This window comes from Myotis daubentonii, chromosome 2 (genome assembly GCF_963259705.1).
Source record: "Myotis daubentonii chromosome 2, mMyoDau2.1, whole genome shotgun sequence".
Classification (NCBI taxonomy): domain Eukaryota; kingdom Metazoa; phylum Chordata; class Mammalia; order Chiroptera; family Vespertilionidae; genus Myotis; species Myotis daubentonii.
Genome location: NC_081841.1, coordinates 6,877,287 through 6,890,170, shown reverse-complemented (window position 1 = coordinate 6,890,170; position 12,884 = coordinate 6,877,287). Strand labels below are relative to the sequence as shown.

Genomic DNA, 12,884 nt, shown 5'->3' with positions numbered 1-12,884 from the left:
CATGTGCAAGTGTTCTCAGTGGGGTAGGTGTCCAGGGGTCTGGCTTGGCAGCTCTGCCCCTTGCTTGGCCCTCGCTGACCCTGGGACCCGTCTCAAGGTCAGGCTGGCCCTGGATGCCCAGGCAGCAGGCCTTGCTGAGAGGCAGAGAGGCCAGGCTAGGCCTGGCAGGCGGGTGAGGAACTGGGCTTTGTCCTGGGGCAGTGGGCAAACTATCTGGCAGGGGTGCCGCTGGCAGCTGCGTGGTCCTCCTGGTTACTGTTGGGTGAGCAAGATGTGGGTGGGGCCCAGCCGGTGGTGCTCAGTGGTTAGTGTTGACCTATGAACCAGGAGGTCACGGTTCGATTCCCAGTCAGGGCACATGCCTGGGTTGTGGGCTCGATCCCCAGTGTGGGCGTGCAGGAGGCCGCCGGTCAATGATTCTCTCTCATCATTGATGTTTTTCTCTCTCTCCCTTCCTCTCTGAAATATATGAATATATGAAAAGATGTGAGTGGGGAGGTAGGTTAGGAGGCGGCTCCCTGGTGCCTGCACCCCAGCTCACAGCCCAGCTCATGCTTGACCAGCAGAGCAGGCGACTGGCCCTTGGCTGCCTCCTGTCAGCCCTCCAGCTGGGAAAGGAGACGTGTGTTCCTGATTCTATGGCATCGAATCCTGCCAGGAGCCTCCAGGGCTCCCTGCCTCTGGTTGGCAGCAGGGGTGTGCCCCACCCAGCCCCAGCCTCAGCTCTGCCCACTCCCCACCCACAGCTCCTTTGGCTGCTATGCCCTGACTCCTCCTCACCTCCCTGGGGCCTACGGAAATCCCTTTCAGGCCCAGCTCAAATGTCACTTCTTTCGAGATGCCCTCCAGGCAAACAGGGCATCGAGGCCTCTCCCTGGCACCCCAGCCTGTTTGTGGCCAAGGTCATAGTGGGCAGGGCACACTGCGGAATGGCAGGGACTGGCCGGCTCCAGCCATTCCAGGGCCCGATGGTCTATGCAGCATTCAGTGAGATGGGGGAAAAGAGGAGTGCCCGCTTCATGTATCCTGCTGCTCGAAGTTTCCTAGAAAAGAGTTTTCCATCCATCCATCTGTCCATCCATCAATTCACCAGCCACCTGTCTATCCATTATCTATCCATCCCTCCATCATCCATCCACCCATCCACCCACCCACCCATCATCCATCCATCCACCCACCCACCCATCCATCATCCATGTGCCCATCCATCATCCATCCATCCACCCACCCACCCATCATCCATCCATCCATCCATCATCCATCCATCCACCCACCCACCCATCATCCATCCATCCATCATCCATCCATCCACCCACCCACCCATCATCCATCCATCCATCCATCCATCCATCATCCATCCATCCACCCACCCACCCATCATCCATCCATCCATCCATCATCCATCCACCCGTCCACCATGCATCCATCCACCCATCATCCATCCATCCACATCCACCCACTCATCCATCCATCCACACATCCACCCACTCATCCATTCATCCACACGTCCACCCACTCATCCATCCATCCATCCATCCATCCACACATCCACCCACTCATCTATCCATCCATCCATCCACCCATCCATCATCCATCCATACGTCCACCCACTCATCCATCCATCCATCCACACATCCACCCACTCATCCATCCATCCATCCATCCATCCACCCATCCATCATCCATCTATCCACCCACTCATCCATTATCCATGTGTCCATCCATCATCCATCCATCCATCTGACCATCCCCAAGGCTGAGGAATGGCTTCCCAGACTGACCCTGACCCAAATCCTTCCATCTTTAAAGCACTTCCACATGTGTGGCCACCACCTCCCCAGCGCCCTATAGGAACCTTGGGAAGGAGAGGGGGAGGAGCTTAGAACCTTGTTTTGCAGCTGAAGAAACTGAGATGATTGAAGAGCAAGTGGCTTGTCCCAGCTGGCAGGCTGACCCTGGAGAGGGTGTCGAGCGGGGCTCTGGGTCACAGGCCTGGCCTGTGATGAATCCTGGCTCTGCCACTCAGTGGCTGTGTGGCCTGGAGCCGAGCCGCTCTGGGCTTCACCCTTCGTCTGAACAGGGTGGGACACACTGATCTCAGAGTGAATGTAAGCAGTACACGAGCAGAGCTTGGAAAAGGCTCAGTGAAGTGCCTGGCACACCTGGAGCACCCAATAGTTTGAGAATATTATTAATACCAATTCAGGTCATCTGCCTCCGGTTCACCTCCACCCCCACCCGCACCCCCGCCTTCCTAAGGATGAAAGATAGCAGCTGGCAGTGGGAGGTGGTTGCTTTAAATACCAGATGAGGAGAACAAAAGGAAAACAGAACAGGGCTGGGTGTGCAGCCCCTCCTTCCTCCTCCCAGAATGCCCCGTCCTAACTTTTACCGCGTCAGTTTCCATTCGGTTGGGTGACTGGGTTTAGTTTTCCTTCCTGAACAACTGTGAGCTCAGAGGGCGAGCTCTGTGGCTTTTCCTTCTTTGCATCTGCACTCCGGGGGCCTGGCACGCGATCGCTGTGGAATAAACATCTTTGAACTGAATTAAATCATGCGAGACTGAAAACATCTTGATAGTAGCTCAGTCTGGCCACCAAGGGCATCCCAGTCAGGGTCCACATGGCCATCCAACTGCACTCAGCCCGAACCCCAGAGGTACGGGGCAGGGCCACGGGGCTCCAGCGGCCGAGCTGTCTGGCCAGACGCCCCTTGGTGCCTGGGACACACCACACTCTGAGGATCCTGAACACGTCTCCCCCGACCTCAAGAGGCTGTAGATGGAGTCAGGTTTTGGCCATTTTAATTGTAAAAACCAAGACATTTATATAAATAAGACCGCTATGTAAAATAGGATTCATCCTTCTACTAAAGCACTCTCCCCACACTCAAAAAGAATATAGAAAACCCACAGAGAAGAAGTACAAATCAGCATGCGGTCCCTGATGAGAAGTAACTGGAGGCCAGGTTCCCTGCTGAGACGGCCTCGCAGCGAGGGCACTCCTGGCCCAGGCGGCTCGCTGGAGGCTCAGTGACACCTCGAGACACTGCGGGGCAGCAGCTCCCACGCCCTCAGCTGCAGGCTGGCTGGGGGCAGGGAAAGGCGGACGAAGCCTGGCGGTTGGGGGTCGGGGGAGGCTGCTTGGTCCGCAGGCCGAAGCTGGGGCCCCTGAGATGCAGTGGGGCTCAGCCCGGGGCCAGCTCGGGGAAGGGGCTTCTGGGGAGTCCCCCCTTCCCCGGAGGACGAGGAGAGAAGCTGCCGGTGCCCCTGGAAGGGAGGCTCCTTCCTGGGGCCATTTGCATACGGTCCGTAAAGACAAGGGCAGTGGTCACTTGCCAGTGGCCCTGGGGTGGAAGGCAGGGGCTCCCGATGCGAGGGGTGTAGCCCCGAGACACGTGGGGCTGGCATGTCCCCGCGAGAGCAGTTCCACCTCCCCACGCTCCTACCCTGTCACATGCCCCCGGCCTCCCCCTGCATGGAGACCACTGCCTGCTGCCCCTCACACCCTGGGGCTCAGAGTGAGATGGCTGGGAGCCTGGGGAGAGAGATGTTGATAAATTCACACACTGGGCCTGGCTCAGGACACGGGTACACAGGACAAAAGAAAGACCCCACGCTCTCCTTCAGAAAACTCGGCCTGCCTGGGCTGCTCCCACCCGGAGGGGGGGGGGGGGAGCCCTGCGGGGCGGGGCGGGGCAGTGTCAGGAGCACTTCCACACGCACACGGCCAGCGTGCCCCCGAAGTACAGGTACAGGAGGTTCTTCACCTCGTGTGTGATCTCGAACCCGAAGCCCTCGCCAATCACCACGTGCCAGGAGGAGCCGAACTTCTTGTCCATCGTCTCTTTGATCATCTTGGCGGCACTCTGGAACGAGGGGGCGCTCGTTAGGGGGGTGCGGGGCACAGCGCACACGTGGGCTCCCTCTGTGGGAAGGCCTGCCGCCTGGTCCTGCTGTCCTGCCCGGGAACCACCACTGTGCCAGGAGGCCCCCTCCCGCCGGCCACCACGCAGGGCAGAGGCCTGGACCGCCCTCCCAACAGGAAGATGGCCGAGGGGGCAGAGCAGGCCTCAGGCCGGACACAGCGTCCTGGTCAGCTCTGTTTCTGGGTCAGTACCAGGCTGTTCTCGGGACTGTGAGTCACAGGCCCAGAGCACCCAGAAGGCTGACTGCACAGGAAATTACCGTCACTGCGAGGCGCCGGGCTACCTGTGGCGACACAAAGACTGTTCCCTAAAGGGTTCGTGGCTCCAGAAGGGGAGCTGGACTGTGCCCCTCCGTCACGCCACGGCCCCCTCCTTCCTGTGCTCACTCCTTCAAGAAGGGGTCTAGGGAAGGGCAGAGCCCAGTGTTTGTGCGACAAGTCCCAGGCTCGGGCATCTGCCGGGCACCAGTAGCACCCACCACAGTGCCAGGTGCCATGTGATCACTTGGTCCGCATCACCTCAGTGCACACATCCTCACCACTGCCCAGATCTAGACTAGGAAACGGCTCTGAGATGAGAAATGGTCCAGCCAAGGTTAAAGAGCTGGGAAGGGCTGGAGATGGGATTGGCCAGGGTCTGCCTCCCCGCCGGCTGCCGTGACACTAACTTCTCTCTCTCTCAGCACTTATAGCCACTGGTAACACTGATCCCGTGTGGATGCCCACTGGCCATGCCAGCAGCACGCAGACCGTGCCGGCAGGAGATGGGTATAACCCTCTGAATGGATGAATGGATGCGAATGAATGCCTGGGCGGGCCTGTTCTCCCCTGGCATGGAGCCAAGGGACGGTGCCCTATCCAGCAGCCCCCCTGAGACAGGGCAGGCGGCAGGGGCGTCACCAGGACCCCTCTGGCTTTTCTCCCTCGAGGGCTGGGTGTGACCGCTAGAATAGTGCCCACAGCCAGCGCCAGCCTCTGCCCTCACCACCCTGCCCCGGCTACGGATGCTCTAGCCTGCCCCCGCAGGACCCTCTGGAGCTGGCTGTGCCAACGGGGGTACTTGATTCACCCACGGGGTCACCAGAGGCACGAGGGGCGCCTGCACCAATGGCAATACCTCGTTGTTGTTGGAGAATTTCTCACAGGCCGTGACACACAGCTCCATGGTCTCCACTCGCATCTCCTCTGGCATGTCCGAGTGCTAGAGACGGGCAGGGCGACAAACAGAGAGAGCTGAGCCCGTGGCCGGGGCTCGGCTGGCCTCTCTGTCCCAGGCTTAAGGCGCGGACACTGGGTTGAGCCCTGGCATCTCCTCTGGGAACTGGGGGCGCGACCACGTGGCTCTACGGCCCAGGCCCTCTGCCTTCTGGAAGCCCCATTGCACCGTGTGAGCCAACAGATGTGGGAGGCGGCCGCCCAGGCAGGAGTGAATCCAGCTCAGAAAACGGCTCACGGGCAGCCTCCCTGGACACAGCTGCCCTCACCCCGGAGCCGACAGCGCAGCCTCGCGGCTCCTGGTTTCTCTCTGCCTCTGGGCTGCGCTTCTCCGTCCACTTGGCCGGATCCCCTCCCAGTCCCAGCGCTGGGGGCCTGGGCTTGGCTCCACCCTTTCCTCTTCTTCGTTCTCTCCTCTCCTGGGCCCTAGCCCCGTGGTCGGCAAACTGCGGCTCGCGAACCACTTGCGGCTCTTTGGCCCCTTGAGTGTGGCTCTTCCTAAGCCTTAGGAGTACCCTAATTAAGTTAATAACAATGTACCTGCCTATGTAGTTTAAGTTTAAAAAATTTGGCTCTCAAAAGAAATTTCAATCGTTGTACTGTTGATATTTGGCTCTGTTGACTAATGAGTTTGCCAACCACTGCCCTAGCCTGTTTTGTGGATTTACTTATCTTATATTGGGGAGGGGTCCCACAATGTCACCCCCAGTTTTAATCTCTCTTTTGGGCTCCAGACTCCTACATCCAACTGCCTACTTGACAACCGCACTCCAATGTCAAAAAGACAACCCCGCTTTTCCCCATAAACCTCCTCTCCCCTCACGCAGGAACGGAAACTTGTTGTTGAAACCTTTCCTTCCTGCGGGCCAGGCCTCCTCGGTCTGGTTCACAAGTATATCCACAGCCTAGAACAGCCCAGGATATGCAGGGTGGCCTCAATGAATACTTGTTGAATGAATGGAGGAATGAATGAATGAATGAATGAATGAATGAAAGAATGAATTACCGCTGACTTCTCAATCTCTAGTTCTGAGCCAGCAAAGCCCTCCTCACTTTCCCCCACCACCTCTTGCCTCCCTCTGAGGCTGCATGGGCCCTGCTGGCCCCCTGCCTCCCTCGCTGGGGCTTACCCTGACCAGAGGGAAGGTCTGCAGGCGTTTATAATCAGCCTCATCTTTCTTCCCTTCTGCTTCTCCCATGATCCTTCCACCGTGACCACTGGAGGCGAGGGGGCTTTCAGGAGGTGCTGAGACGGGCAATTAGGACACACCCAGGAGACTCAGGACGCAGGCCCTGCCAGCGTGATGGGAGCAAAAACGTCTTAACGAGGGGTGCTGTGGAAAACAGGGAAACCAGGGGGAGAGAGTTGGCTTTAAAACCACACGCCGCCAATTAGACAAGTCTCAGTGACAACTTGACACCTCCCAGTCTTCACTCCTCCGCACCCGTTTCCAAATGGCCAGCAAGTCTGCAGACGGGAGATGAGTCAACACGAGATGCTGGGACCTGGTGAGGAGCACACGGTATGATGCCACAGCCCACACCGTCGTTACCAAGACAAATACTGACTGCGGGCCAGGCCGACGACGGAGCTGGAGCCAGCAGTGAACAAACAGAGCCTTGCATGCCCACAGCGAACATGGCCCTGTATCTCAGCAGACGTGATGAAACAGTTAGTATCAGGTCACGATCGGCAATCCTGGGCTTACGGGAGAGCGAGGGCCTCCTCCTGTAGGTCCCTGGCCTGCAGAAGGATGGGAACAGCGGCGCCGTGTCCTTTGGCACGCCAGGCTCTCCCTCCCCCTGCTCACCCCCCCGTCCTGGCTGGCTGGCTGGCCCAGGGGCTGGAGGCCTGGGCGTCAGTGCTGCTCCTCCTGTGCACCCCAGCCCGGCCTTGGCCTCAGACGCCTCATCAGCAACACAAGGGTAGTCAGCGTCCCTCTCGTGAGGCTGTTATGAGAATCAAGTGAGAACACGTATGTGAGCAACGAGCACAGTGCCAGGCACGTGGCCGGCATCAGAGAATGCCAGGGAGTCAGAGAATGCATGGGGCTGTGCCCGGGAAGCTATAAAGCCGAAGACATGCCTAGGTTTTTCCTTTCCAAGTCCAGTTATCTAATTACAGATGGGCTTTTCCTGAAGAGATGGGCCTGGATCCCAAATGACCCGGGGTATCGTTGGGCATCCTGGTGTTTCTCTTTATATTTCAATTTATCTGTTAATTCAGACTTTTTTTTTTTTAACTCAGAAGAAGTGCTACTGTAAGTGCCCTTTTCTGGCTGTGCTCATGTTGTTAAACCCCTTTTAACACCCATTTCAGACAAATCCAGGACAGACGTTATTCCAGCATTTCTGACATTTCTGAGTGAAGTTGTGTTCATGGCATAGCCACTGAGCCCCAGATGCCCAGCGTAGTAACGAGCAGGTAATGACGGTGCCATTTAACAGGTTTCCAGCGTTCAAAGTGCCGCAACACCCGAGTTCGGTCCCGCACCCACAGAGGCCGGGGCCGCTACGCGGCTGACCTATGAGCAGCAGAGCTGGCGTGAGTCTGGGCTGTCTCTGGTGTGGGCACCCCTAACCCTCCATCAGGCCTTCTCTCAGCACTGGCACGCAGCAGGCACCCACAGCACCGACCTCAGTGCGTGGCTCCGGGACTCCAGCGGGAGGTGAACGTTTGATCTTCCCTCCCGTGTCTGCTGTTCCAATGCTGACTTGCCCTGCTTGGCGGAGCACTGAGCTTGCCGTGCGCTTTTCTGGCTGTGCTCCCCCCGCCCCCCTCCCCCCGCCGCCCTCCCGCCCCCCTCCCCCCGCCGCCGCCCCCCACGCCTCAGGCGCCCTCAGCGCCATTCCACTTGGTCAGGGCCCTCAGCCAAGGCTGGAAGCCTGGCACCAATTCCGCCTCCACCGCACCGGCATTTTCTGATTTCTCAGTGGACAGAGGGCTCCTCTCACCCATTCTGGCACCTGGGCCATTCAGACATTAGCTGTTGTTTGGCTCTACCTGTAAGTTGTCAAGTTAGCAAGCACAGTCTCGTTGTACGTTCGGTTCATGCTTCTTCCGTCACAAAACCCAGTGAATCCCTTCGTCTGCGCACATTAACCGGCGGCCCATCCCCAATTCCATCCTGTCCCTCTCGCTCCATTACAGGCCACGTTCTTGCTTCCTTTCCACGCTACCAAGGGGTGGCGGCAGGCAGTGGCGACATGGATGATCCAAGGATAGGGCTTTATGGCTTGTTTACCTCCCGAGATCTTTCAAGGAGGAACCACTTAAAATGCGGAAGCAGCTGCTAACATATCTCCCACCTAAATATTTCAGTTTGATTCAACTCATCCTCGGGCTAAAGAGTGCCCGCATGGTGGGCGGGAAGGGCGCTGGAGGCCGCAGTGCACATGCCGGTCCTGGGGCAGGCAGGGTGACCACTTGGATCCCGAGGAAATAGGCCTGGGAAGTGTCACAAAGCCCATTCTTCAAGAACAAAGGGGGAAAGCCATTGGGAGTCTGGGGGAAGGGTCATCGCCCTGCAGAGCAGAGAAGGTGCAGAACCAGGAGGCGGAGCATCTGGGCTTCAGTAGCAATTCTGCGCCTGAAATGCCTTCTTCCCTCTGCCCTGCTCTGCAGCCCTGGGCAAGTGATTTCCCCGGAGCCAGGTCTGCTCCGCTGTGAGACAGGGTCACCCCGGCGCAGCTTCAGACGGCGGCTGCGGCAGGCGCCACGGATAGGCAAGCGCGCGCTCAGAAACGTACAAGCTCTGAACTGCATCGTCGCACGGCTCTTCCTACCGTCATGATAGTAGCCAGGACTTTGCCAACATGATTCAACCGCGTTTATTAAAGAACATGATTGCACAGAGCTTTCATAACCACTACAGGTCTCCAAAAGGGACGAGAGTTAAAGAAGGAAAAGCAGCAGTTACAGACGGTGCTTCCAAGCACAGACAGGCAGGAGAATTTCCCGTGATGCTGTGCCGTTAGAGTACAGCTACCGCCATTCAGACACGATTCAAAACCCTGCTGAAAGGGAGCTACCAAAAATAGAACTAGAGGTTTTCATAACCTTATCGATCTTCCATGCAAGCGCGTGTGTGCCTGACAGCTCCAGGCCAGAAGAGCCCCATCAGACCTACCAGAGAGCCCGTTAATAATGTGCGTGTGCCCATGGCCAGCGTGCTTGGACCTGCTGGGTACCCAGGCTGGACCGATCCCAGGGCACAGGCCAGAGGCCTTGCTCTCTCCTGCCCTTTACGCTCCTCTTCGCCCCAGGGCCCCTCTGCGTGCTTGATCAAGACACGTTCTTTATGTATAATATGACGTAATAAACAACACGGACTCACGTGGTACAGATTGGGATGAAATCACAAACATTCTGGTCAGGATACAGAGTACAACCCAAAGTTAGAACCACCGCAGCTATGGGCTCTGCCCGAGAAAAGCTGCCCACTTACCGCGGACAGTCGGTTACCCAGCTCCCACCTCCCCTTCCCCACCCAAGAGAAGAGAGTTGAATATAAAAGACTAAGAATGACATTATCATAAAAACAAGTAGAAGTTAGCACTTTTAAAAAATATGTTGTCCTCAGAGAGAGGACGTATCAGACAATGAACTGATAAGAGCAGATACCTACACTTCATCTTAGCCAAAAGGCTGAACCACTGGCTTATTTAAAAATAATTTTTAAAAAATATATTTTTATTCACTTCAGAGAGGGAGAGAGAGAGAGAAACATCAATGATGAGAATCACTAATTGGCTGCCTTGACTGGGAATTGAACTGGGACTTCCTGGTTCATAGGTCAATGCTCAACCACTGAGCTACACGAGCTGGGCTAAACAGACCATTCACAATAGCTCATTACTGGTGACATCTCACAACCAGTCGTGACTTAGCAGTGCATCAGGAGTCCAGACCATCACCAGGGGCTGAAGGACTTGATCTATTCTGGTGTAGTCCAGTGTCTGGCACATGGCAGAAGACCAACAAATACCTAAATTGTAATTAAATCATATTCCATTTGCCCCCTGGGAAGGGAGAGGACATATCAAATTCATTCCCTAATACTTACTGAGTACTGACCTTAAGCAAGGCAACAGGATGGGTGCTTGCATACAGGGTCTCAGTACTCCCCCTGATAACGGTCAGACAGGCGCTACTATCCCTACTTTTCTGATGACGTGCAGGCTGAGAAAAGAAAGTGACATTCCACTTGGCTAATAAATAGAGGAGCTAGGATTCCATCAAGTATATATGACCTCAAGCTTATGTTTTTCCAACGACTCCACTTTAAGCAAGAGACAGTCCCCGTTTTCAGGCTCACAACCTGAGAGGCCAACACACATACGCAAGGAACTAACTGCGGCTCAGGACAGAGAGCGTAGTGCCAACAAGGCAGAGGCAGAGACAGAGGAAAGAGGAGAATTCTAGATGGCCAGGGAGAGGACAGCAAGAAAAACTTGAGGGCAAGGGCAGCCTGTGTGTCAGACCCTAGAAGGAAGTAGGAATCCCGACAGGTGGACAAGAGCTTCCGGAAAGAGGGAGGAACAAACACGGTGATACCAAAGCAGAAAGCTCAAAGGTTTTCAGTGAAAGTCCAACAGGCCAATATGGCTGGAGGACAGAAGCTGGCGAAGGAGAGGGAGAAAGCAGGCTGGGGAAAGGCGGGGCGAGGTGTGGACGTGCAGAAGGGCCCTAACACCCAGGCTGAAGAAGTGTGGATGTTTTTCGTGGGGAATGAGAAGCCCTTGGAGGTCTCTTGGGGGTTGGTGACATGGCTGTGGTTTTGGGCAATTATTCTCGTTAACATAATGGAGTTAACAGGAAGCAGGACCAGAAGAAGGGACACCAGTTAGGAAGCTACAGCCATGGCCCAGGTGACAGACATCAAAGACGCGAACCAGGGCGGTGGCTTCAGAAGTGAAGGGGTGCGAGATCCCGCTGAGGCAGAATCAAAGCAACATGACAACTGCCTGAGCGGTGGGCATGGCAGAATGCCCAGGAGGATGGTGATGCCCCTGAGAGACGGGGAAGTCAGGGATGACCGGTGGGTAGGGAGAGAGCAGGCCAGTCTGATTGTAAAACCACTGAGCTTAAGTCGCTGGCGAGATGTGCACATGGAGGTGTCTCCCGTAAGAGTAGATAATCATCACCCTTGCTGGTTTGGCTCAGTGGATAGAGCCGTTGGCCTGTGGACTGAAGAGTCCCGGGTTCGATTCTGGCCAAGGGCACATGCCCGGGTTTCGGGTTCGATCCCCAGTAGCGGACATGCAGGAGGCAGCCGATCAATGATTCTCTCTCATCATTGATATTTCTCTCTCTCCCCTCTCCCTTCCTCTTTGAAATCAATAAAGATATATTAGAAGAAAAAAAAAAAAGAATGGGTAATCACCAAATCATGGATCATCAGGGGCAGAAGGGAAGCCATTGAATACAACCACATCCATCTCTAACACACACACACACACACACACACACACACACACACACACACACACCTCGCCACCCCAAAGTATCTCTAACCATGGACACCCAGGAGAAAGAACAGAGCTGGAGGTCTGGATCTGGGGGTCCAATGGAGAAATGCAAGCTCACACTAAGGGAGCTGGTGGCACTTCTGAGGGGGAAATGTGGGGAAGAGAGACAAAGGAAGGAAAGTAACAAATACAGAATCGACACTGGACTGGACTCTCTATGCTTCATATTATCCTCAGAATTCCCAAAGGAGGTGCTCTGTGGCACCCTGACTTTCTATGAGCTCTGGGAGATCAGGAAACTTGCCGGGGTCCTGCTACTGGGGGTCCGAACCAGGTTTGTCAAGTTCTTTGAACTACACCCGATTCGATTCCTCCAACGGGAAGCACATCCTCAGGGAGGCCTCGTTGGGTCAAAGAATCGCATCCTAGAACATCAGAGTCGAAGAGGCCTTAGAGGTCACTCAGCCCAACGTCTCGTTTACAGATGGGGAAACTGAGGCCCAAAGAGGGAAATGAGCAGCCTGGAGTCCCACCCGTCGCCTACTGTCCAAGTCAAGAGGAATGGGCCAAGACTGGCGCCCACAGGCCCAGCCGCCGGAGGCGGAAATTGCACCTTGTAGGGAGGGGGTCCAAAGTTCTGGGAGCGGGGTTCGGTCAGGGAGTCTGGAGGAGCGCGAAGGGTGCCGGGGCCTTGAGGGAGGAGTTGGGGGGGCGAAGCGGTCTGCAGAATCGCGACAGCGAATCTGTCACCACCGAGCTCGCCGGTCGGCTAAGTGGGAGGATGGCGGTTGGGAGGACCTGAGGCCCGGGACCGGCAGGGAGGAGACTGAGGTGGGGCCTCCGCGGCGGGCGAGGCCCCGCCAGCCCCGCGGTGCTTCCCGGCTCCCCTCCGGGCCGGCCCTCCCCACCCGGCTGCCCGCACAGCCCCCGGGCCTCACCTGCTCCCGCGGGGTCGGCAGCCCGGCCGCAGCTGGCGCACTCACGCCGGGGTCGTCAGGGAGCAAAACAAGAGTGTCTTAGCAACAGCGAGGAAGTCCCACCCCTCGCCGGACGTTGACAACCTCTTTACTTCTTATTGGTGAATAGAAGTGTCCCTCAATGTCGAAGGGCCCTACGTAGCCGAGGGTAGCACGAAAGGGGCGTGGCTTGGAGCCCAGGGAGGCGGTGCTTAACGTAGAGTCGTCCTCAGTGGGCCTGAGGAGGCAGGGACCTACGGAGTTCTCATGTTAGAGAAACAAACTTTTCAGAGCAGTGTTGCCTTTGGAGTTTCTT

At 56.5% G+C, this 12,884-nt stretch overlaps 1 protein-coding gene and 1 pseudogene across 2 annotated transcripts; both read right to left on the bottom strand.

Moving 5' to 3' along the window:
• Nucleotides 1-2,786: 2,786 nt before the first annotated feature.
• DNAL4 (dynein axonemal light chain 4) lies at nt 2,787-12,672 on the bottom strand. Of its 2 annotated transcripts, none has more exons than XM_059681526.1 (4): nt 12,551-12,672; nt 6,272-6,475; nt 5,044-5,127; nt 2,787-3,867 (listed from the first exon to the last, which is right to left on the bottom strand). In XM_059681526.1, exons 2-4 carry the CDS (start codon nt 6,338-6,340, stop codon nt 3,703-3,705), a joined length of 318 nt encoding a protein of 105 aa, XP_059537509.1. In that variant the 5' UTR covers nt 6,341-6,475; nt 12,551-12,672; the 3' UTR covers nt 2,787-3,702. The 2 variants fall into 2 exon arrangements, with proteins under 2 accessions (XP_059537509.1, XP_059537510.1); XM_059681527.1 differs by lacking the exon at nt 12,551-12,672 and adding an exon at nt 6,587-6,930.
• On the bottom strand, nt 9,689-9,799 carry LOC132228814 (U2 spliceosomal RNA; annotated as a pseudogene).
• Nucleotides 12,673-12,884: the final 212 nt, after the last annotated feature.

Excerpts from the sequence above, each read along its gene's own strand:
- DNAL4 (XM_059681526.1), bottom strand. The coding sequence starts at position 6,340 with ATGGGAGAAGCAGAAGGGAAGAAAGATGAGGCTGATTATAAACGCCTG. Across the intron at positions 5,128-6,271 it reads AGACCTTCCCTCTGGTCAGG|CACTCGGACATGCCAGAGGA; the intron begins GTAAGCCCCAGC and ends GCCCGTCTCTAG. Across the intron at positions 3,868-5,043 it reads AATTCTCCAACAACAACGAG|AGTGCCGCCAAGATGATCAA; the intron begins GTATTGCCATTG and ends CCCTCGTTCCAG.